The sequence below is a fragment of the Pelophylax lessonae genome (assembly GCF_965119305.1).
Source record: "Pelophylax lessonae genome assembly, chromosome: 13".
In the NCBI taxonomy this organism is placed as follows: Eukaryota; Metazoa; Chordata; class Amphibia; order Anura; family Ranidae; genus Pelophylax; species Pelophylax lessonae.
This window is the reverse complement of record NC_138780.1, coordinates 171,388,156-171,413,598: the sequence shown is the minus strand read 5'-3', so window position 1 is coordinate 171,413,598 and position 25,443 is coordinate 171,388,156. Positions and strand designations below refer to the sequence as shown.

Below are 25,443 nucleotides of genomic sequence, written 5' to 3'. Positions count from 1 at the left end.
CCAATACCATTTCACCGTGGCAGGTTCAACTTTGAGGCCACTGTTTGCCATAACCTTGGTCTCTCAGACCTTAACGGAATGGGGGGCAGAGCTTTTGCGCCAGGATTTGGAAGGGGGTCAGGCCTCCAAAAAGGTGCTGTCGGATCTCGCTTTAATGGGGGACCGCTTGTTCGGAGCTTCCATTGAAGAGATCATTAGAAGTCTCTTGGGAGGCAAGAGCACCCTGCTTCCGCAGGTTACAAAAAGCAGAGAGCCTCGCCGCAAACGTGGTCCTGTGTTCTCGGCCCCCAAGCGGCCCTTTCGTCCCGAAGGGTCGCAGGACAAGGGTTCAAAATCCTCTGGTACTTTCTTAAGGGTTCCAAGAGACCCTGGGTTGGTAAGTCAAAAGTGGGCTCCGCTGGCCTGCAGACAAGTCCTCCTCTGCCTGAAGGGGTGCCCTCACCCGTACATGGGGTGGGGGGACGTCCTCGCTTCTTTCTGGACATGTGGACCTCTTTCATTTAAGACAGATGGGTCCGTGAGTTGATCCGGTCTGGTTGCAAGATTGAGTTTCGGTCCTTGCCCCGGCAAGGTTCTTTCCTTTCAACCTGCACCTGTCCCCGGATCGACTTCAGGGCCTTCTCGGGGCTGTTCAGGATTTGCTCTCACAAGGAGTCATTGTACGAGGCCCAGAGTAGGAAAGTTTTCAGGGGTTTTATTCAAACCTATTTACTGTTCCCAGGAAGGAGGGCAAAGTCCATCCAATCTTGGACCTCAAGGCCCTGAACCGCTTTGTGCGGGTTCAAAAATTCAGAATAGAGTCCATTTGCATGGTAGCTACAGCTTCTGCCGAGACTTCTGCGCAGAATCGAAGCAGAAGGGATTCCAGTAATTCTGGTAGCCCCAGACTGGCCTTGACGGTCTTGGTACGCTGGCCTGGTAAGACTGGTAGACGATGCTCTGTGGCGACTTAGTCTCAGAGAAGATCTCTTGTCTCAAGGACCAATCTTCCATCCTGCTTTGCAGTCGCTGGCTTTAACGGGCTGGCTATTGAAAGCCAGTTACTGAAGGTCAGGGGGTTGTTGGATTCGGTGATTCCTACTCTGTTAAAAGCTAGGAAATTTACCTCTTGGAAGATTTACCATTGAGTTTGGAAGGCGTACTCCCAGAGTCAGACCCAGGTAGTCCAGCTTGTTGGACGGAGTCAGAGCTGATTTCTGATTGCGGCATTTATTAAATGAGGTATCACCGTTGTTTTATATTGTTTTATTGTTAATTTGGTATAATGGAATAAAAAGGTTTCCAGCCTATTTAGCACATTTTCTCCCGTTATTTCCTGAATTAATTTTTTTGTATATGATTGGGCACTCCCACCAAATATGTGACATATTCCCCTTCATCCCACATCCTCTCCAGCAAAGTAATGATTTTTCTAGTTGATAGATATTTGCTATACTAGGAGTTATATAACATGTTGCCAGGCATTTATAATTAATTTCCCTAGTTTTTATATCTATAGCTGTTCCATATGTTAAACTTATTATTTTCTCCTTTTCTTCCTCATTCCATTTTACATTGAGTTCCGCTTCCCATTTCTTTCAAATATGGTGGTTCCACAGGCGCCGCCATTCTAGTAAGAATCCTATATATCTGTGATGTAACGTGCTTCGGGGTGTTTTTTTTAACTCAATATTTTTTCAAAAGGTGTTAAATTTTCTCCGGCTCTCCCTGTGGGATCTTAATCTGGTACTGTCGGTTCCTCAAAAATCACCTTTTAGAAATATTTGTGGGATTCCTCTGCTTACCTTGTCACAGAAAGTGGCTTTCTTGGTGGTTATTACTTCTGCACGCATGGTCTCTAAGCTGGCTGCGTTGTTCTGTCGGTCACCTTACCCAGTGGTTCACAGGGACAAATTGGTGCTATGTCCCTGTCGATCGATCCTTCCTAAGGTCATTTCGGGGTTCCACTTAAATGAAGACATTGTGTTGCCTTTGTTGTGTCCTAAGCCAAAACATCCAAAAGAAATTGCCTTGCATTCTCTGGATGTGGTTCGGGCCATTAGGGTGTACCTGGCGTCAACTGAGTTGATTCGCAGATCGGATTCCTTATTTGTCCTTACAGATAGTTCTCGTAAGGGGCAGGCCGCATATGCTGCGACCATTTCCAGATGGATCAGGCAGACTGAGGTGCAGGATTATTCCATCAAGGGTCAGGTTCTTCCTTTCCCTGTTAAGGCGCATTCTACGAGGGCGCTTAGTGCCTCCTGGGCCTTCCGTCATCAGGCGTCAGTGGTCCAGGTTTGCAAAGCGGCTACCTGGTCGTCTGTACACACATTCACCAAGTTTTACAAGGTGGATGTTTTCGCATCTGCAGATGCTGCTTTTGGCCGCAAAGTTTTGCAGGCTTCTGCCTCTTGAGGGTGTAATTTTCTTGGTAGGTGAGCTCCAGTTGTTCCTGGTTGAGGTCCTGGTTTACCTGGTTTAGTTTAGCCCTTTTGGGAAATAGGTTTATTGCTTTGTTTTTTCTCACCCCTCATGCTGACACTGCTTTGAGGCGTCCCATCGGTCAAGGATATGAAGCTGTGTCCGTCAATGAACGAAAGAGAAAACTGGATTTTGTCTTACCGGAAAATCCTTTTCTCTGATGTTTATTGACGGACACAGAACCCGCGCATCTGTGGAATTGAGATCCTATCCTAAGATCCTATAGCAGGAAGTGGGAGTATACCCCCTGGGACTTCCCTTTAGGTGTAGTCAATTTTTTTCCATCTAGTGTCCTACTCCTGTAGGGGGCAGCATAACCCATCGGTCAAGGAAGATATGAAGCTGTGTCCGTCAAAGAACATCAGAGAAAATAATTTTACGGTAAGACAAAAATCCAGTTTTCTTAACAAAATTGGAGTTACTCTTTAAAAAACCTTAGCTAGCCAATAAATCAGTGCTGTTTGTTCTATGAGAAATTAAGGCAGTTATTTTTTTGTTGTCAGTTTCTTAGGGTTCTGCTGCGTACATACAGGATGTAAATAATCCCATGCTGAGTAGAAAGAGTAACTGTGTTTCATTTTTTTAGAGATTCTTCGAAAATTTGAACCCAATGGGAAACACACCTGAGAAAGAATTTACAGATTATTTATTCAATAAATCTCTGGAGATTGAACCCAGAGGTTGCAAACAGCCACCTAGATTTGTAAGTATTGTGAAAGTTTGTGCCACTGTAAAATATTATTATATGTAGAACGTAATTTGAACGCACACATTGCCATATCTGCGTGATTATTGTATTGTATTATTTTATTCCATAGATTTTGTATAAGCACACAATAAATGCTTGGCTCCCACCCTCATTTTTACCCTTTCTTCCTAGAGTACAGTCTCCAATTTTTTGACAGCACAGGTTTCCTGTAGTGCTTACAGCCACAGCGTCATCTTCTGCATGGAGGCTGTAAACACCTCAGCAGTCTGCTACTTTCAGAAAGAGGAGTATAAGTATCTGGGTAGGGGGGTTTTAGATTTGGATAGGTTTGGGGGGCTAGTGGGAGGGGGGCCTCACGACCTTTTAATCTAAAGTGAATTGATGATTGAGAGTTGAGGAGTGCCAGGAAAAGAGGCCCTCCAGCTGTTTTAGGGTGTCACACATGTCTTAGCCGGATTGACCTCTTGCAAATGTAAAAATTAAAATACAAACTTTTGCGGCATTGTTAAGATGCCTAATCTTTGAAAACTTTAGCTAAATAAAGACAGTGTCAATTTAAATCACACAACTTTTGTTTGTTACAGCCACGGAAAACCACATATACACTCAAGTCACCGGGCATACGACCAAACAGCGGGAGACACCTGTCATCCTCTGGCACGCTGCGCGGACACCCTATGCCTCTGGAGAGAGAACCTTACAAGATCAGCTTTAGCAGAATTACTGAATCCGAACATGAGTCAACAACCTCTCCACCCATTTCCCCCAACACCCCCTCTACACCTCCTGTGTCTGCTTCCTCTGAACATAGCGTCTTCATAGACCACGATCCTAACAGTTTCTTTGGTAGGTATTTAAAGTGATTGTGAAGTCTCGTTTTTCTTTTTGTTAAAAATAACAGACATGTTATACCTACCTGCTCTGTGCAGTTGGTTTTGCACAGAGCAGCCAAGATCCTCCTCTTCTCGGGTCCCTCTTCGGCTCTTCTGGCTCCTCCCTCCTGTGGAATGCCCCCACACGCTATAGGGGCACCTGAGCCGAGCCTAAGCTCCGAGTATCCATTCAGACACGGAGCTGCTGTTGCCCCCCACTCCACTCATTGGCTCACTGAATTTGATTGACAGCAGCGGGAGCCAATGGCGCCACGCTGTTATCTCAGCCAATGAGGAGGGAGAGTCCCAGGCATCCTCGACACTCCTGCAACATCGCAGGATAGAGATGGGCTCAGGTAAGTATTAGGGGGGCTGAGGGGGGTGCTGCACACAGCAGGTTTTATCTTAATGCATAGAATGCATAAAGATAAAATACCTTCTGACTTTACAACCACTGACTTTAATTTTTTCTTGCACACAGTTATGTAGCCCTATCGGTATCCCTACTTGTCCTTGTAGGCAGCCGGTCTTAAAATTGGTTGTATATAATTTGGGAATTCCGCGCTAATGGATAAAAGAATAAAAAATGGCTGCAGCCTACCTCAAAATATAGTATGTAATCTATATTCAGGAATGTGATGGAGGGTGAGGTAAATTGGCGCTGCCAGGTATAGTGTCTCAGTCAGTAAATCAGGTGCGTTATGTCATTTGGAATAACAAGACAAATATAGATAATTGCACTAAACCAATAAATAGATGATGCAATATAGAAATACACAGTAATAAATAAATGATGCAATATAGAAATACACAGTAATAGGTATACACAGTAATAAATGAAGGTGAGTAAGTGCAAATAAAGTGACCGGGTTGGAAATATATATAAAATGATATATAATAAATATAAAAAAGATTGTGTACCTCTTTTTTGATTAATAACATTTTATCTTCACTATATATTTTTTCACTTGATACTTATTATATTTTATGAAATTCACCTATCTATTTACATGAGTACACAATCTTTATATATATATATATAATTTTATATATATAATCTATATTTATTATATATAATTTTATATATATTTCCAACCCGGTCACTGTCACTTTATTTGCACTTACCTTCATTTATTACTGTGTATACCTATTACTGTGTATTTCTATATTGCATCATTTATTTATTACTGTGTATTTCTATATTGCATCATCTATTTATTGGTTTAGTGCAATTATCTATATTTGTCTTGTTATTCCAAATGACATAACGCACCTTAAAATTGGTTGTATTGTAAAAACAAATCTACATTTGCTGCTGTAACGAAAGTGTCATGCATTTGGAAGAGAAAAGGAAATAGGAGCACCACGCTGATAGATTGGTAATATTTGCTGGGGTATTTGGCACGGTGTCTTTCACAGCTGGGCGTTTAAGGCTAAGAATAAATGAAAAGAAAAGCACACCTTTGTAAAAAAAAAAAAAAAAGATATACTTGGAAAACCGATTTTAGACTATACAGGCGACACAAGGAGTAAACAATTTATAATATAAAATCATACAATTTATTAGGTAACAAATGTTAAAAGAATTCATACAATACGTATACCCCCTCTTTGTTTATAGCTTGCTCTCAGTACTGCTTTGCTACAAAAATGAAATATGCTCTTAATAGGAGAGTCTTTAGAGAAAGGGCAAGCATAGAGGCAATGCCAGCAGTTCTGGACCTTTAAAGTGCTCACAGTAAACTTAACCAACTGCACTATGGAAAGCACCTATGTGGAACCCAGTGTCCGACGACTACTTCCAGGCTCATGCCTCGTACACACGCAACGATTATCGGCCGACCAATCGTCCGACTTTTGTCCAGAGTGGTGTTTTGTTGGTTGGAATGTGCCTAGACTGCACACGAATTTTCTCGGCCAACAAAAATCTACTTCAGAAGTGATGTCATGTGCTGGTTTACTTTCCGTATGTTTATTCTTCTCTGAGCATGCCCAGTCTTGCTCATCAGATTTTTGTCTGCCGAAATCTGTACTGACTGATGGAAAATCAGCCGTTGTGTTGACGGCCAACAAAAATTTTATAACCTGCACACCAGATTTTTTTCGGCCGAAAAGTCTGAGTCGGTTGTCGGAAGCATCATACTAACAAGCTGAAAATCAGCCGATCGGACGTTGGCCGAAAATTCACGGCCAATAATCGATGCGTGCGTACGAGGCATTACTTCGCAAAGTTCAGACCAGCAGGGTCTAGATGCAGTACAGTCCAAAAGCAAGGCTGATGATGCCAGATATCTGTGGGTAGGTGAGGAACACCAGCTCCAATGTAGATTAAAGAACACAATTTTCTAGAAAAATCACAGGTAAGTCTTTTAAACAGCAGAGCTAATAAAAGACGGCAATCCTCCTAGGACAAAAGCAAAAACTGAGGCATGTAGTAAAAGGGATTATATCCTGGGTTGGCCTGCAGTTGTTTTTGCTTTTCCAGTGTCCAGTCCTTGTGTAGGCGGCAGTATAAGCCAAAGGTTAAGATTTCCTTTGTCTCTCAATAGCACACCAAGATATTTCAACATGAACACTGGATTTGCACTAAAAGTGTGCTTTTTTTTATTTTTAACAGGCAGCAACGCCATTTTCGCCCCAGTTCTTCTGCCAGGTTCCAGTAAGTATATATCAGTTTTATATTCTAATAAAACTATGCGGTCAGAACTATGTGGACACCTGAGTATTACACCTACTATTTGGCCAATAGTATGTGGACACCCCTCCATATTATTGAGTTCATTTGTTCCCAGTGAAGAGTACTGGAAATGCTACAACATACAAAGACATTTTAGAAAACTCTGTGCTTTAAAGCTTTTGGTAACCGTTTGGGGAAGGCTATTTTTTTTTTTTTTTTTTTTGCTGCACAAAGCCAGCCCCAAAAAGACACGGTTTGGTGTGCAGAAACTGAAGTGGTCTGACCTTAAATCTGCTAAACACCTTTGGGATAAATTGGAACACTGGGGTTCATTTACTAAAACTGGAGAATGCAAAATCTGGTGCAGCCCTGCATAGAAACCAATCCGCTTCCATTTTTTTGTGTCAAAGCTTAATTGAACAAGCTGAAGCCGACTGGCTACCATGCACAGCTGCACCAGACTTTGCACTCTCCACTTTTAGTAAATGAACCCCACTGACTGCAAACCAGATCGCCTTGTCCAATAGTAGTATCCAATCACAAATTCCCACAAACATATTCCAAAGTTTGCAGAAAGCCTTCCTTAGGAGAGTACATGCTGTTTATATCTGCATATATGGGGAAGAAGGTGGTGTAACTCTCTATAGTAATGCCAATGGTTTTGAAATAGAATGTCCAACAAGCTCATATAGGTTTGACGGTCAGATGTCCACAAATGCTTGACCACACTGAAGTTGATTTACTAAAACTGGAGAGTGCAAAATCTGGTGCAGCTCTGCACAGAAAGCAATCGCCTTCCAGGTTTTTTGTCAAAGCTAACTGAACAAGCTGAAGTTTGAAGCTGATTGGCTACAATGCACAGCTGCACCTGATTTTTCAGGCTCCAGTTTATTCAGTGTATAGTTTGAACATTCTATGAATTGGGATGGATAGAATGGTAGACCAAAGTGAACAAAACACAAGTTATATATATTTCACTCAGTTTCCCCCCATTCTGTTGACAGAGTCTTTCTTCAGTTCTTCTTGCAACAGCCTGCACAGGTTAGGTGAAGATTCTCTGCTTCCCCCTCCATTACCTCCACGGAAGAAGTTTGATCCGGACTCCATTAGCTTGGTAGGTACAATATACTACCACATGGTGGCACAGATACTTGGAGGAAGTAACTGTTGTTGTGATAAGAGCTGTGTATTACCTGCAGGTCCTAAACAAAAGTTTTTTTTTTTACACTAAATTTGCCACCTTCTTCTTATAACAACATAAAAGCTTTCTGTCGTCAGCTCAAATCCCTTTTGTCTGTGAAACACAATCTCAGGCTTTAATGTCTAAACCGCTGGCAACAAAAGTAAGTACACCCATAAGTAAAAATGTCTAAATTGGGCCCAAAGTGTCAATATTTTGTGTGGCCACAATTATTTTACAGCACTGTCTCAACCCTCTTGGGCATGGAGTTCACCAGACCTTCACAGGTTGCCACTGGAGTCCTCTTCCACTTCTCTATGATGACATCACGGAGCTGGTGGATGTTAGAGACATTGCGCTCCTCCACCTTCAGTTAGAGGATGCCCCACAGATGCTCAATAGGGTTTAGATCTGGAGTGGTAAACGAATGGCGTTAAGCGCCAAAAGTACCTGCGCTTATTGGATAAAAGTGCAAATGTGCCGTAAATATTTGTGCAAAAATATTTTATAGGTGAATAATAACTAATTGTAAACTGGATTGAACTCAATAATTGTATGTGAATGTGCACAGTGAGATGGTGTAAACCAATAATGTAGGGAGCTGCTACTCGATCGTAAAAACGTATAAATATTTTATATGATACACACAAGGTGTACTAAGCTGCGCTCACCTTAAAGTGCAATAGTAGTAAATATGTAAGGAATTAATCATAAAAGTGCATAATACATATCAAAAAACATAGTTAATTAAAAAGTACAATAAATGTGCATGAAAAAGTGCATAAAAAATACATAAAAAAGTTCATGGTGGTAAGACCCAATAAGCGAATGGGTGGATAAGGGTACACTCTCCAAGGGATAAAACTCTAATCACAAACCCTTCACCATATAGGCACCCGATGTGTGAGTGTGCTTACCAGAAAGCACAGACCCCTTAATTACAGGGGGTCAATGCAAGCAGGGGTATATCATATCGACCAGTATCCAAGCATACGAGAACAAGCCCTCTAGAGTAGTCCAACCGCCTGTAAACCACAGAACTCCACACTCCTCCTCCTCCTTACGCTCATCAGCGATATGTAAACAAAAGGAATGGCCAGGATAGTGAAGTACGTATAAACGGTTTATTAAAAATAGGTGGACACACTTACATCAAGGACATGGAAACAGGCAAAAGGCTCAAGATCCGAGATTTGGACTCAGGACGGTACCGCTCCCGCGTTCACAGGTCCTATCCAAATGGTCCTATCCAAAATTTGCCATCTCTGAGACCATTTGGATAGGACCTGTGAACGTGGGAGCGGTACCGTCCTGAGTCCAAATCTCGGATCTTGAGCCTTTTGCCTGTTTCCATGTCCTTGATGTAAGTGTGTCCACCTATTTTTAATAAACCGTTTATACGTACTTCACTATCCTGGCCATTCCTTTTGTTTACATATCGCTGATGAGCGTAAGAAGGAGGAGGAGTGTGGAGTTCTGTGGTTTACAGGCGGTTGGACTACTCTAGAGGGCTTGTTCTCGTATGCTTGGATACTGGTCGATAAGATATACCCTGCTTGCATTGACCCCCTGTAATTAAGGGGTCTGTGCTTTCTGGTAAGCACACTCACACATCGGGTGCCTATATGGTGAAGGGTTTGTGATTAGAGTTTTATCCCTTGGAGAGTGTACCCTTATCCACCCATTCGCTTATTGGGGCTTACCACCATGAACTTTTTTATGTATTTTTTATGCACTTTTTCATGCACATTTATTGTACTTTTTAATTAACTATGTTTAGATCTGGAGACATGCTTGGCCAGTCCATCACCTTTACCCTCAGCTTCTTTAGCAAGGCAGTGGTCATCTTGGAGGTGTGTTTGGGGTCATTATCATGTTGGAATACTGCCCTGCGGCCCAGTCTCCGAAGGAAGGGGATCATGCTCTGCTTTAGTATGTCACAGTACATGTTGGCATTGATGGTTCCCTCAATGAACTGTAGCTCCCCAGTGCCGGCAGCACTCATGTAGCCCCAGACCATGACACTCCCACCACCATGCTTGACTGTAGGCAAGACACACTTGTCTTTATACTCCTCACCTGGATGGTGCCACACCTGCTTGACACCATCTGAACCAAATAAGTCCTTAGTCTGCTTGTCTTCAGCAAACTGTTTACAGGCTTTTTGGTGCATCATCTTTAGAAGAGGCTTCCTTCTGGGACGACAGCCATGCAGACCAATTTGATGCAGTGTGCGGCGTATGGTCTGAGCACTGACAGGCTGACCCCCCAGCCCTTCAACTTCTGCAGCAATGCTGGCAGCACTCATGCGTCTACTTCCCAAGACAACCTCTGGATATGATTCTGAGCACGTGCACTCAACTTCTTTGGTTGACTATGGCGAGGCCTGTTTTGAGTGGAACCTGTCCTGTTAAACTGCTGTATGGTCTTGGCCACCGTGCTGCAGCTCAGTTTTACGGTTTTGGCAATCTTCTTTTAGCCTAGGCCATCTTTATGTAGAGCAACAATTCTTTTTTTCAGATCCTCAGAGAGTTCTTTGCCATGAGGTGCCATGTCCAGTGACCAGTATGAGAGAGAGAACGATAACACCAAATTTAACACACCTGCTTCCCATTCACACCTGAGACCTTGTAACACTAACGAGTCACTTGACACTGGGGAGGGAAAATGGCTTATTGGGCCCAATTTGGACATTTTCACTTAGGGGTGTACTCACTTTTGTTGACAGCAGTTTAGACAATAATGGCTGTGTGTTGAGTTATTTTGAGGGGACAGCAAATTTACACTGTTATACAAGCTGTACACTCACTACTTTACATTGTAGCAAAGTGTCATTTCTTCAGTGTTGTCACATGAAAAGATATAACTAAATATTTACAAAAATGTGAGGGGTGTATTCACTTTTATGAGAAACTGTATAACTTCTGCTCACTTTGCTCTTTCCACCTGTTCGCATTTTCCCTGTCAGCACGATCAAGTGGTAGTGCCTGACTGGCTCCTAATGATGCTCCTCTCTTTCCAAGTTCAAAGTGCTGCACTGCAAGGAATGACATTCTGATATCAGAAAGATTCTGGAATATATGCTAGTTTTATGAAAAAAATATATTTCATTATTTTTAGGTTGAATATGTTTTTATTATGATTATTAACATTTGTATAAGAAAAAAGCAATCATAGAAAATTACAGGCAACTCCACATCACAGAAATGAGGTTCCATATATAGCCATACTGACAAACCAAATATCTAAAAAGCATACAATATCATTCTGAGATAAAGAGGAAACCCTGGAGCTCCCATAAAAAATAGAGTCATTTTATGATCCTGATAACTGAAAGAAGACTAAGAGCTCAGGGGGAGCTGAAATGACTTCCAAAAAACAACAATATCTCTCCTGCGCTCGAGTGGTATGCAGGAAGGTGAATCTTCTAGGCGGTTTTATGACACAAATGAAGTGGTCTTGCTGCTCCCCTCAGGACCAAGGGTATCCAAAAGGCACTACAAGAAAACAACAAGAGAAGGGCGCACCGACCGTGTGCATTACCACTTAAAATATTATTAAAATCAAAGAAGGGTAGCGTACAATATACTCACAAACGTAGCATAAGAACAAGCATATAGGAAATGGGCACCGCTCGCTTCCAGGACACTTCTCTACTGCTGGATAGCATGATGGCGTCCTCAAAACCTGATGTGGCTTACACGTTTCGAGGGAGGACCCTCTTCCTCAGAGCCAAAATCGCCACTGGCAGTAAGCCGTAATCGTAAGCCACATCAGGTTTTGAGGACGCCATCATGCTATCCAGCAGTAGAGAAGTGTCCTGGAAGCGAGCGGTGCCCATTTCCTATATGCTTGTTCTTATGCTACGTTTGTGAGTCTATACGTCGCTAGCCTGTAAAGGTCTAGGGAGCGAGCGCGCGCCCCCGGAGGCGCGCTCCCGCGCAGTCACGAGCCCGATGTCCGTCGGTCACTCGGCGATCGTCGGTGCAGAGGGAGAAAGGCAGGCGGCTGATGTAAACAAGCCACCTGTCATTCTCCCTGTGTAGGAATAGTGGTCATACGGCTCTACTATGTAGGACCGTTGATCACTGTTCCTACACCTCAAGCCACAGCCAATCACAATTAGAATCACGCCTCTAGGGACACACATAACCCCTCCCTCTCAAAAGTTAACCCCTTCACTGCCAGTGTAATGTTACAGTAAAAGTGCATATGTATAGCACTGATTACTGTAGACATGTCACTGGTAACCCCAAAAGTGTCAAAAATGTCAGTCAAGAGTCCCATCTGTCCGCCGCAATGTCGCAATACCGCAAAAAAAATCAAAGATCGCCGCCATTACGTGTTAAAAAAAACAACAAAAATGACAAAAATCTTTCCCTTTGTTAGTAAACGCGATAACTTTTGCGCAAACCAATCAAAATACGCTTTTTGCGATTTTTTTTTTTTTTTTTTTTTTACCAAACATAGGTAGCATAAAACAAATTGGCCGAAAAATGTTAATAAATTTTGATTTTTACATTTTTTTTGGGGGGGAATTTCATATAAATAAATGTAAAAATATTGTTATTTTTGCAAAATTGACGCTATTTTTTTGTTTATAGCGCATGATCAAAAAATCGCACAGGTGATCAAATACCACCAAAAGAAAGCTCTGTTTGTGGGGAAAAAAAGGACGTCAAATTCGTTTAGGTACAGCGTCGCACGACTGCACAATTGTCCGTTAAAGTCACGCAGTGCCGAATCGCAAAATAGGCCCTGGTCAGGAAGGGGGTAAAATCTTCCGGGGCTTAAGTGGTTAAGTGCAAATTTCAGTATTTAGGCTGCAAACAAGTACAATATGCAATTAGCAATGTGATTTAAGGTAAACAAAAAAAAATCTTATTTTATTTTCTATATAGTAAGTAGGTAGCACAGGGACAAGACTCAGGAGGGCAAGAAATTAGAATGGGCAGGCGCACACACATGAAATTGATCTCACGGTGACACTGACAACAGTGTCCAGCAGCACAGATGATGATGACACCTCCCAATACGACACGTCCCCTCCTTAGTCACAGTGACAGTCTCTCCCCGTGCCAGGTGGTCCCTTCCATCCACTCCTGGCCAAACGGCACTGACAGTCCCACTCCCAGCTTAGCTCTCTTGCACAATGACATCACACAACACGCTCAGGCACTGCCTCCACCAGACACCCCCCCCCCGCCGGTGCCACCAGAACACGCTGTAGCAGGCACTTAGACAGTCTCTGCTGGCTCTGGACTGAAACTGTGCCTGCGCAGTTCCGAGCCGAGCATCACAGCCATATTTTTTACTGGCAAACTTTTCCTGTCACTGACATTAGGCTGGCAGGAGAAAAATGGCAGTTTTTTACTGGCTGCCAGTAAAAATACTGGCGTTTGGCAACACTGGATCCAGTATGAGACTCGTATCTCTCAGAATTTATTTGTATTGCATACTTACATTGGTCTAGCTTGGCACAAAGTATGCATATCTCAAACCCAACTGGCTGCTTGGGAAGCTGAAAAATCACAGTAGCAGTTGGAGCTTCTACAATGATAGCCATGATCTTCTGAGTCCTGCTTGAGATTTGTGCAAACGGCTTTCCCTCTGCACACTGACCAAAGGGTGTCACTCCCTCTGCACTGCTACCGTTCATAGAATGTCTTGTATTTCCAGTGAATACAAGGTGTTCTCTGCTTAGATGAGGCAGAAATTGTGATGTCTGCTCACCACCTATTTATTGTAAAAAATACAAGATATTCAATGAATGGCGATCTCCTGTTGACAGTGAGCATGTTGAATGTGAGCAAGAAGATCACAACTATCACTGTACCAACTACCGCCAGCTACTACATTGATTTTCAGCTTCCCCAGCGGGTATGAGCTATGCATACTTATGTTGTGCCAAGCTAAACCAATGTACTGTATTTTCCGGCGTATAAGACAACTGGGCGTATAAGATGACCCCCCCCCCTAATTTTCAAGTTAAAACATAGGTTTTGGGCTATACTCGCCGTATAAGACTACCCCCCTTTCGAAGCAAGGCAACACCATTGAAAAACATCAGATTTCTCATAGATCTCCAAGGTACCCCAAGTACTGTAATACATGTAATCTCTCATAATATCTCCAAGGTACCCTAAGTACAAGTATTACCAGTAGATGTAATCTCAAGACGCTGGGTGTATGGGAATCCTGTACCGGTATGCCATATATACCGTAGCTTCGGCTACATACAGTGTACCGCGCTGAGCCAATCAGGGAGAGCGATGTATTCTATTATTGAATGCAAAGCCTGCTCGGATTGGCAGAGTCAGAGAGGTGGGCTGATGTTACACCGTCAATCCGAGCAGGCTTTGCATTCAATAATAGAATACATCGCTCTCCCTGATTGGCTCAGCGCGGTATACTGTATGTAGCCGAAGCTACGGTACATACGGTATACCGGTACAGGATTCCCACACAGCCAGCGTCTTGAGAGATTACATCTACTGGTAATACTTATACTTAGGTTACATTGGAGATATTATACTCGGCGTATAAGACGACCCCCCATTTTTGGGGGATATTTTTGAGGTTCAAAAGTAGTCTTATATTACAGAAAATACAGTAAGTATGCATTACAGATGATTTCTATAGTTGAGTTTTAATAGTTTTGGGACTATTTTTAACCCCCTAGGCACCTTTAAAGATTTTTCTTTCTTTTGCTGTGTAATAGACTTTTCCTGGAGATTAGCTTTGCATGTTCTCTTGTTACTTTACTGTTAAAACAGCCACTTTGTCTACCTGGATAGTTTGCATTACTTATGTTATGTGTTCAAGAAATGATTCTGTCTTCTTTCTGACATTTAAACATGCTGCATTTTCCTTTTCACCTCAGGCAAGCTCCAGAGGAGATGAGGACCCACCTGCTATTCCACCGAGATTGCCTCCACCTCCAAAGATTCAGCCACGGGTTCCTGCTTATACCGGGTCCTTTGATGGACCTTTGCACAGCCCGCCTCCTCCTCCACCAAGAGATCCTCTTCCTGACACCCCGCCACCGGTCCCGCTTCGTCCTCCAGAACACTTTATAAACTGCCCCCTGAACCTTCAGCCTCCACCCCTGGGACGCCTCCACAGAGAGCAGGATTGGTTCAGAGAATCCAGCACTGTTCCAAACTCACCCAACACCCCTCCCAGCACTCCATCCCCGAGAGCACTACGTCGCTGCTGCGGGCTGAGCACCAGTCACAGCAACCTCTTACAGACAGTAGCCCCCCCGGTCCCGCCGCGGCACAACTCCAGTCCGCAGCTACCTAAACTGCCACCAAAGACTTACAAAAGGGACATCTCCCACTCTCCTTTGCACAGACTAACCTTGTTGGAAAATACAGAAACCCCGCAATGACTACAGCCATAACAGTCCTCGACACTGGATAGGGATCAGAAATGAACTTTTGACAAGCTATTCTTTTTTTTTTTTTTTTTGTAATTTATTTTGATAAGGCACTGTATTTCCCCTTGTTTAACCAAGGCATGGCTAAAAGTGCTGGCGGCGGTGTGACCAGGGAGGGGTTAACTCCATTGCTCTTCAACTAAAAGTGCTACTGATCAAAAACAGCATGCGCAGGAATGAACTCCTCGGGGGAGGGACTGTTCTACACACACTACGGCCTTTAAACACTAACACAATGTGTAACTGCCTCAGGAGAAACCTATCTCTGCTTTGTCTTGGGCACACAGTGCTGTCTGTTTAATTTTTTTTTCTTTTTTTTTTTGTTTTAAATCTATACAAACTTTATTGTTCAGACTTGTTTTGCACTGTTCCCTCCAACAGACCAATTCATTAAAGCAGCAGTTTTATGTAGTAAGCCAAATAGCTATATTTGGTAAAATCAGTGCATTTTTGGAGGGAAGACTTTATTTAAAGCACTAGTGGCCTTTTTTTATTTCCTTTTTTTTTTTTAATTACCAAACCATAGACAGGACAAACAGTGTCATTGTAGTCTCTGCGGATCTCGACAGGTTACATCATTCCATTTGCCCACTCGGTAAACCATTCTCAGGAGTGGCAATATGACCTCTTACGCCATAGCAGGGGTTAAAGTGCACCTGTTACCTACACACCAAGCGGAGGAAGCCATTTTGTCACCTGAAGTGTTAAATGGGAATATTTAGGCAACTAAACCAGCGACACCAATAATGCTGGGAGAAGTGCTGTTGGTTTTTGGCATCGTAGGCCACATTTTTCAAAATGGCTCCGTTCACCATGGTGCTTGCTTTTAACAGGCAAGCGTTCGCTGCCTTCGAGTCTCATTTATGGAGGATGTCTGATTCCCATTAAGTGCACTACATGGTTATTTGTTCACAAACACTACCTAAGGAAACAAAAAACACTACTGTTTTTCGAAAGACTAGTATTAAGCATGCAGTGTGTTCAAATGTGCCTTTTTTCCCTTTATTTTAGCAGGTAAAAGCCAGATTGTGCTCATAAGTTGCCTTTTTCTGAGATCAAAGCTATCTGCCACGAATGTACAATTGAAAAACCGCTGTCTTTCGGGTTTGTGTTGGGAATTAATAGCAGAGGATAAAATCTGAATACATTTCTTCAGTCGGTCAGTCATGTTTTCTCTTCTGAAGACCACAAGCAGCCAAAAACAGCTTTTTCTTTTTTTTTTTTTTCCAGGCTGTCTCCTTTGTAATATGTCATTGTACAGAACAAATAAAATTTGGCAAAATCGTTTCAGAGGGTAATCTGTAATCTTGCAAAGACATGACTGAACCTTAAAAGCTCCATACACCAATAGGCTCTGTTTTGTTTTTAAACCTGGGTCTTTGGAAATCTTCATAACAAATGTTCTTTGTAAATGGCATGAAAGAGGGTTAGAAGTTAAAAAAAAAAGTATGCAAGTATTTATTTTATAAAATATTCAGTCCTTGCACTTTGTATATAGCCGATTGTTGATGTCAAGTTACAAAACAGAGCTGCTAAAGCCCGTAGTGGTGGCAGTCATTTTGCTAACCGAAGGATTGTTCCTTTACCATAATATTCTCTCCGTGGTCAGGATGCCAACACTATAAATGCAGTTTGGATCTGTGCGCCCGCTCCTGCATGCATGGCGAATTTCGACATGCAGCTGTGTCCAGTGCAGCCGCTGCGACTGCATCTACTTCTATGGGCTGCCTGCATGCAGCGCCGAGGTGGAGGCAGAAAACAGCATGCAGGACGGGTATGAACCCTATAGCAACCAGATAATTGTTTTATTTAGTCTGCTCTTCAGTAGAAAAAGACAAATTGAAACTTATTGGTTGACATAAGCAGCACTTTCACGTTTTTCCTTTCTTTTTTTTTTTTTTTTTTTATTTAGACACCATCTCTCAAGGAAGATGTATTTGCATCACCCTTAGTAAAAGAAAAAAAATGTTCCAATACAATAATGTTTGCAACTAAAATATTTCATAAACACAAATCATGAAAAATGTTCGGTCAGACACTTCATTCAGTAGAGATGTGAAATTCAAACTGTGTCTGTGTTTCAATGATTTACTATTTTTAATTAGAGACGGTGATGCAAAATTAACTTTTTATTTTATTTTTCTGTGCATTGGTTTTCATAAATGTTGCCAAGAGATTTATGGGAAACCAGATGGCAAAATTTATATCAGGATCAATAAAATTAAGGCAGAGCAAAGTCCCAGAATTATAGTGCAAGCGCTGTAACCCATTACTTTTGGATTCCATCTTTAATGAACAATGGGAGGTGATTGCTGATTGGTTACTTTGCATATTGCTCTTCACCTTCTTGGACAAGCCCGCTCGTGTTTTATCACCAGAAACAAAAGGGGATTATTAATCATGTTATTTAAATCTGGGAGCTTTGACATCATTCCACTGTTGCTTATGGTTATGTTCTTCATTAATTCCATCAACTCACTATTAAGTCATTGATTTTTTTTTTTTTTTAAATAATATATATATATATAACTGAGCCTCTAATGACAGATGGTGTGGGATATCACATGACTTTTCAGGTTTAAGCAGTGTTTGTACAGATGTCTATGAGCCACGTCAATTTCCTGTCCTGTGGCCTTTTACTGTGCTTTGTATCTGTGTTCTTAACAGATGTAATAAATTACAGTAGTCTTAATCTTATGGTTAAATTCATTTGTGTTGTGTGAGTTAAAGTGTTAAAACAAGATGTTGTGCATTATTGAGACATGTGACGAAGTTATCAACTGGTAAAGCCCAACGCTAGCCGAAACCATTTCTATATGTGAAAGAGTAAAGCCCCGTACTCGTGGGCAAAATGTTGGGAGACATTGGCCGGTAAAAAGAAAACAGCCGACATTCGGCCCATGTGTTTGCCACCCTGTCTGTCAGGCCGGCTTCTGTTGGACAAGAATGCTGGAAAACCAGCAGCCAACCGACTACTGATCAGCACTCTCAGCCAATGGCGGAGAGCACAGATCAGAGTGTTCTTGTTAGGGGGCTGTCCACCTTTCAGAACACATTAGTTCAGCGGGGGAGATTACTGTACTAACTTTGCATAGTTAGTACAGCGGCTCCGACTGGGGCTGACAGAAAAAAACTCATAGTGTGTACCAGGCTTTAGCAGGCTGAACAAAAAAAAAAACTGAACTGATTCCCCATCTTCACATTCAATGTGGATGGAGGAATCCTCCCCGCTGTGCCATTGTATTTTGACAGTAGATCTCACCCACCATCTGAATACACTGATCAGCGCTACAGCCGATATATTACATAACAGGTGTCTAAGGCCTCGTTCACATGAGGCGTACATACGTTTCCCCCCCCCCCCCCCCCCAATGGAGAGCAATGTTTACTGGCACAGGGATGTGGAGTAATGGTATTTTACCACTGGGTTTTTTTATTTTCTGCTCTATAAACAAAAAAAATACATTTTTGAAAAAAATCCTTTGTTCATTGATGGACACAGCTCCTGATCTTCATAACCACTGGGTATACTGCCCCCTACAGGAGTAGGACACTAGGCAGAAAAATAATCTGGCTACACCTATGCGCAGTCCCAGGGGGGGTATACTCCCTCTCCCTGCTCTAGGTACTCAGTTTTTTTCTGCCTAGTCAGAAATAAGGAACTAGTTCCTTGCTGGGATCTCTGGTACAGGCAATTTTTTTCCTTTAAGATAGAAATTTTTTCCTGTGAGATCTACAATCAACTGCCAGACTGGGCTAGGGGCTGGATAATCTAGATCCAGTGGTCCCCTCAGTCTAGCCAGCGAGCGTGCGTAGACTGGGGCTGGCCTGCGAGTTAAACGCCTCGCGAGGGCACATACAACCGGGTCTCGGCCTGAGTCACAGAGTTCCTCCTGGCCGACAGCCACCCACCTTCCGATGGAGTGGCGGTTTGTCCGGAGCGGTGCTCACTGGTATGGTAAGTAGCTTTTCCCCCTCTAGTCCTGGAGGGTTTTGGGGTGGACATGGGCCCCTCCCTGAGACACTGGGACCCCGGGGTTCCCCTCCTTCCCCCCAGCCCCTCTTAACTTTTGGTGGTCACTGTGGGTCTTTTGCCCCCCTGGGTGAGGTTATGAGCTGGCTTTTGCCACATGCTCTTAAGGAGGGCTTGTTGAAGTTGCTGCTGACTGGGTTTTTCCTGTTTCGCAACAGTGGGTTGAGCAGGGTTCTCTGACACCCTGGGGGTTGTTGACTAGGGCAGAGATGTCCTAGGGCTCCCTGCGGTGGCTGTTGGGCTGGGTAGCGGATGGTTTAGCATCCGCGGGTCCGCACCTCACGCAGCCAGATCAGACTAAAAATTTAGGCCTATGCTCTGTGGCCTACTGGTCGGAAACCTTGCGGCCGAGTCAGGTTCGGTAAGTAGCCGGCATTCTAAGGTGGGCTACCGATTTATTTCAGTCCTCTCGAACTCCTGCCACGACTCCTGTGCAGGATCAAAGCAGAAAGGATTCCGGTCATTCTAGTGGCTCCAGACTGGCCTCACCGGTCTTGGTACACCGATCTGGAACAGCTGGTCGCCAATGCTCCTTGGGGACTTCCTCTCAGGGAGGATATGCTGTCCCAAGGACCAGTCTTCCATCCTGCTTTACAGTCACTGGCTTTGATGGCTTGGCTGTTGAACGCCAGGTGCTGAAGGATAGAGGTTTGTCTGAGTCGAACATTCCTACGCTAATGAAAGCTAGGAAATCTACTTCTAGGAAGATCTACCGTTGTGCGTGGAAGATGCACAGTGCTTGGTGTGAGTCTCTTGGGGTTCATCCTTGCTCCTTCTCGGTTGATTGAATCTTAGCCTTCCTTCAACAGGGGTTGAACAGCAATTGGCCTTGAGTACCATCAAGGGCCAGGTATCGGCTTTGGCATTTTTTTTCCAAGGACCTTTGGCCACACACTCCCTGGTATGAACCTTTCTTCAGGGTTTCGGAAATTTGGTTCCTTCAGTGCGGGCTCCGTTGCCTCCCTGAGATCTTATTTTGGTGCTTTTAGCTCTACAGAAGCCTCCCTTTGAAAATATTCGGGAGCTTTTCCTGCTTTCGCTGTCCCAGAAGGTGGCCTTTTTTGGTGGCTTTCACCTCTGCGCGCAGGGTGTCGGTACTAATGGCCTTATTCTGTCGTTCACCGTATAGTGATTCACAAGGATAAGGTGATGCTTTGCCCCTGTCCGTCATTCCTTCCTAAGGTGGTCTCTGACTTTCATATGACTGAAGACATTGTGTTGCCTTCCCTGTGTCCCAGGCCTAAACATCCAGAGGAAATTGCCTTGCATGCCTTGGATGTGGCCTGGGCAATTAGGGTGTACCTGGCAGGTACGGAGTCTTTTAGGAAGTCAGACTCTATTGTGCTAAAGGATGGACCTCACAAATGGTAGTCTGCGTCCTCTGTGACCATTTCCAGATGGTTTAGACAGGTGGTGGTTCAGGCCTATTCCATCAAGGGTCAGGTTCCTCCTTTCCCTGTCAAGGCGCACTTTATTAGGGCGCCTAGTGCCTCCTGGGCTTTGTCATCATGCATCAGAGACACATGTTTGCAAGGTGGCCATCTGGTTGTCAGTGCACACTTTTACAAAGTTTTTAAAAAGTGGATGTGTTGGCATCTGCGAATGCTTCTTTTGGCCGCAAGGTTTTGCAGGCTGCTGTTTAGAGGACCTGATCCTCTTTGAGGGTGTATTGTTTTTCAGGTGAGCTCCAGTTGTTTATGGTAGAGCTCTATGTTACCTGATTGGCTATGGTTAGCCTGGGGAATTTTTTCTGATGTTTTTCCCACACCTCATGTTTAACACTGCTTTGGGACGTCCCAATGGTTAAGAAGAATCAGGAGATGTGTCCTTTAATGACCGGAAGAGATAATGTGATTTTTGACTTACCATAAAATACATTTCTCTGATTTTCATTGACGGACACAGCACCCACCCCTTTGTGGAGGTGGCTTTCTTCTGACACTACTTGTAACAAAACTGAGTGCCTATAGCTGAGAAAAAGGGAGTATACCCCCTGGGACTGCCCCATAGGCGTAGTCAAGCTTTTTCCTGCCTATTGTCCTTCTCCTGTAGGGGGCAGTATAACCCAATGGTTAAGAAGTATCAGGAGCTGTGTCCATCAATGAACATCAGAGAAATAGATTTTACGGTAAGTCAAAAATCCAATTTTTTGCCTTGCCATAAAATCCATTTCTCTGATGTTCATTGACGGACACAGCACCCTCCCCTCTGTGGAGTTGTAATTCTTCTGACACTGCTTGTAAGAAAACGGATTACCTATAGCAGATAGAGGGAGTATACCCCCTGGGACTGCCCATAGGCATAGCCATGCTTTTTTTTTTTTGCATAGTGTTCTACTCCTGTAGGGGGCAGTATAACCCAATGGTTAAGAAGATCAGGAGCTGTGTCAGTCAATAAACATCAGAGAAATGGATTTTACGGTAAGGCAAAAATCACATTTTTTTTTAATTAGATATGTTTTATATCAGTAAAAACATTTTTTTTTTTTAATTTTTGATCTTTTTTCATTTATATAATTAAAAGAAAAATCCAGTGGTGATCAAATACCACCAAAAGAAATCTTTTTGCAGGGAAAAAAATTATATAAATTTTGTTTGGGTACAGCATTGCATGACCACGCAATTTCAAGTTAAAGTAGCGCAGTGCTTCATAGCAAAAAATGGCCTGGTCATTAACCACTTCAATACAGGGCACTTTCACCCCCTTCCTGCCTAGGCCAATTTCCAGCTTTTAGCGCTGTTGCAATTTGAATGACAATTGCGCAGTCATGCAACACTGTACCTAAACCAAACTTATGTCATTTTTTTCCCACAAATAGAGCTTTCTTTTGGTGGTATTTAATCACCACAAGGTTTTTTCTTTTTTGCTAAACATATAAAAAAGGACCGAAAAGTTTGAAAAAAAAAAACGTTTTTTTGTTATAAATTTGTTTTTTCCTGCATTGATGAGGCCGCACTGACAGGCACTGATAAGGAGGCACTGAAGGGGTGGCACTGATGATGAGGCACTAATATGCAGCACTGATAGGCTGCGCTGATATGTGGCATTGATGGGCACTGATGGGCAGCACTGATATATGGCAATGGTGGGCAGCACGGATGGGGAGGACACTGGCAGGCTCCCCGAGCACTGATTGGCATCCCTGGTGGCCATGGGTGGGCAATCCTTGGTGGCTCTAGTGGCACCCCCCAAGGGTCTGCACCGGTAATCAATGCTCTGATTACATGCATAGACCCCCCCCCCCCCCCCGTCAGGAGAGCCGCCAGAAAGCCGATCAACAGCACTTCCTATTTACTATGTGACCAGCTGTGATTGGACACAGCTGGTCACATGCTAAAGAGCTCGTGTCATTAGGCTCTTTACCGGGATCGGAGATGAGGTGTGTCCGAGTGACACACCACACTACCGATCGGGGGGTGCGCAGAGCCCATAGTCATATGACGGCCAGTCAGGATAGTGCAACCACCTTCCCGCCATCATTCTGCTATAGGGCGGGAGGGAAGTGATTAAGGGTGTAAAATCTTCCAGAGCTGAAGTAGTTAAGGATTGGTGCACCTTTACCAAAAAAACGACCTATGCAGAGAAGGGGCATTTATAGATAAAAACAAACTGTGCGGATTTTTAGCTGCAGTGTGCTTCAATTTTAATGGCACCCCAACCCACCTTGGTAATGTGCATGCGTTGTGCACCATCCCTTTCCCAATTTACATCCCTTTTGGTGAGGAGCATTTTAAGAAAAGGTGCATGCACTTCATTGGAATAATTGTGTGTTGGGCAGCGCTTTTAAATGAATGGGCTTCCCAAAACGTGCTGCACCTTACATGCACAGGTGTTGGGGTTCATTCTAATAGGAAACTTGTTTCTCCACCAACAAGAAACTTTGGCCCCATGCATGTGCATTTCTCCACCAACAAGAAACTTTGGCCCCATGCACATGTGCAAACAGCTGAGATCAGATCTGTACAATTGATGTTCACATGTAACTGTTTAGTGGTGTATACACTGTTAAGCCATAACATTATGACCACCCAATCTAATATTGAGTAGGTCCCCCTTTTGCTTCCAAAACACCCCTGCCCCGTCAAGGAATGGACTCCGCTAGACCTCTTATAGTAAGCTGTGGTATCTGACACCAAGCCACCAGTAGCAGATCCTTTAAGTCTGGTAAGTTGGCAGGTGGGGCCTCCTTGGATCGGATTGTTTTTTTTTCAGCATATCCCACAGATGTTCGATTGGGTTGAGATCTGGAGAATTGGAGACTGATTCAACACCTTGAACTTGTGTTCTTCAAACCATTCTTGAACCATTTTGCAGTGTGGCGCATTATCCTGCTAAAAGAGGCCACCGCCAGCAGGGAATACCATTTCAATGAAGCGCTGTAATTGGTCAGCAACACTGTTTAGGTAGGTGGTACGTGTCAAAGTAACATCCCCATGAATAGCAGGGTTCAGGGTTTCCCAGCAGAACATTGCCCAAAGCATCATACGGCCTCTCCCGCCTTGTCTTCTTCCTATAATGCATCCTGTTGCCATCTTTTCCCCAGGTAAGTGATGTACACACACCTGGCCGTTCACATGATGTAAAAGAAAATGTCATTCATCAGACCAGGCCACTTTCTTCCATTGTTCTGTGATCCAGTTCTAATGCTCATTGTAGGCGCCATTGGTTGTGGACACGGATCATCATTAGCACCCTGTTACTAAGCGGCAGCCCTATACACAACAAACTGCGATGTCCATTTTTTTTCTGCTTCTAACACATCAACTTCAGGGACTATAAGTTTACTTGCTGCCTAATACTGTATATGCTACCAACCTTTAGATGCTAAGGTGACAAGATAATCAATGTTATTTACCTGTCAGTGGTCATAAAGTTATGGTTGATCCTTGTAAGTGATTAGGGATTCTGACTGGCCCCCAACACAGGCATTTTGCACCCAGGGCTGATGTTCTCTGACCGCAGCTAAGTGTCCTTTGACATGGTGCGCCGCCTGACGAGGTCCGTTCTGCTCAGTGGGGGATCGATCCGCCGATCCCCGCTGAGCAGGCGGATGACAGCTCTGTCTCCGCTCTGTGTGCAGAGACGGAGCTGTCAGATCCCCGCTGTCCTCTATGGGGAGATCGGATGAGAATGGACCGCCTGTCAGTTCTCATCCGATCTGATCCGCCAGACGGATGGAAAATAGGGTTTCCATCCGTCCGGATTTCACGGATCGGATCGGAGAGCAGCGGGTGTCAGCGGACATGTCTCCTCTGACATCCGCTGCCCCATAGGGGTGCATGGAGCATCCGATCAGGTCCACCTGAAAAATGAACAGGCAGATTGGATCGGATCGCCCGTGTGAAAGGACCCTAGTTGTTTCATAGCACAGAGTGTGGCTGGGTTCAAAGACGGAATTGAGCAGCATCTGAATGCAGCAGCCTAATCACCTGTGTGACTGAGCCCTCAGAATCCAGAGGAGAGGCTTGACAGCCAGATGATTGGGAGGACACTGGCAATTTGTGTGCAGCTTCCAGCCTGGAAAGGAGAGGGGCCTATTCCATAAAACTCTGCAATAGTTTCCTGCACTGCAGTCCAATAAATATTTAAAGGATAGGTTCACTTTTTAGAAAAAAAATAATAAACACACTTTTTTTTTTCAGGGGGGGATTCCCATTAGCTGTCAGATCGGGGAGATCAGGAACCAGTCCGTTTGTAACATTTTACACCCTGAATATGGGTGTAACATGTAACATTACGAAAAGTGAACTTATCCTTTAAAAAAATTTCCAATTAGGGTGGGTTCACATGCATGGTCCAGTTTTTATTGCCCATTCATTTGAATGGGCTGCAAAGTAGACTGGAACTCTGAAAAAGTAGCGTAAGCACTAGATTTTTTAAATGGTACCACAGCAGGACCGTGCAGCTTAATCACAGGATAATGTTATTCAAAAATTAGGAAAACAAAAATACTGGGTTAAAAATACTCTGCCAAAACCCGCACCTAGGACTAGGTGAAAATGTAAAACGACAACGTTGTCTTGGATGGACGCAGCTGCGATCAAACATTGCATACACATACGGAGTCA

General features: G+C 43.6%; 1 protein-coding gene across 1 annotated transcript in view; it reads left to right on the top strand.

Moving 5' to 3' along the window:
* Nucleotides 1-15,660, top strand: part of SOS2 (SOS Ras/Rho guanine nucleotide exchange factor 2) — a 178,762-nt gene extending 163,102 nt beyond the window's left edge. Inside the window, exons 19-23 of the mRNA XM_082242700.1 lie at nucleotides 3,050-3,166; nucleotides 3,757-4,022; nucleotides 6,666-6,703; nucleotides 7,726-7,835; nucleotides 14,785-15,660. Coding sequence (XP_082098826.1) covers nucleotides 3,050-3,166; nucleotides 3,757-4,022; nucleotides 6,666-6,703; nucleotides 7,726-7,835; nucleotides 14,785-15,294 — 1,041 coding nt within the window. The 3' untranslated portion in view covers nucleotides 15,295-15,660. The remainder of the gene's footprint in view (nucleotides 1-3,049; nucleotides 3,167-3,756; nucleotides 4,023-6,665; nucleotides 6,704-7,725; nucleotides 7,836-14,784) is intronic.
* Nucleotides 15,661-25,443: the final 9,783 nt, after the last annotated feature.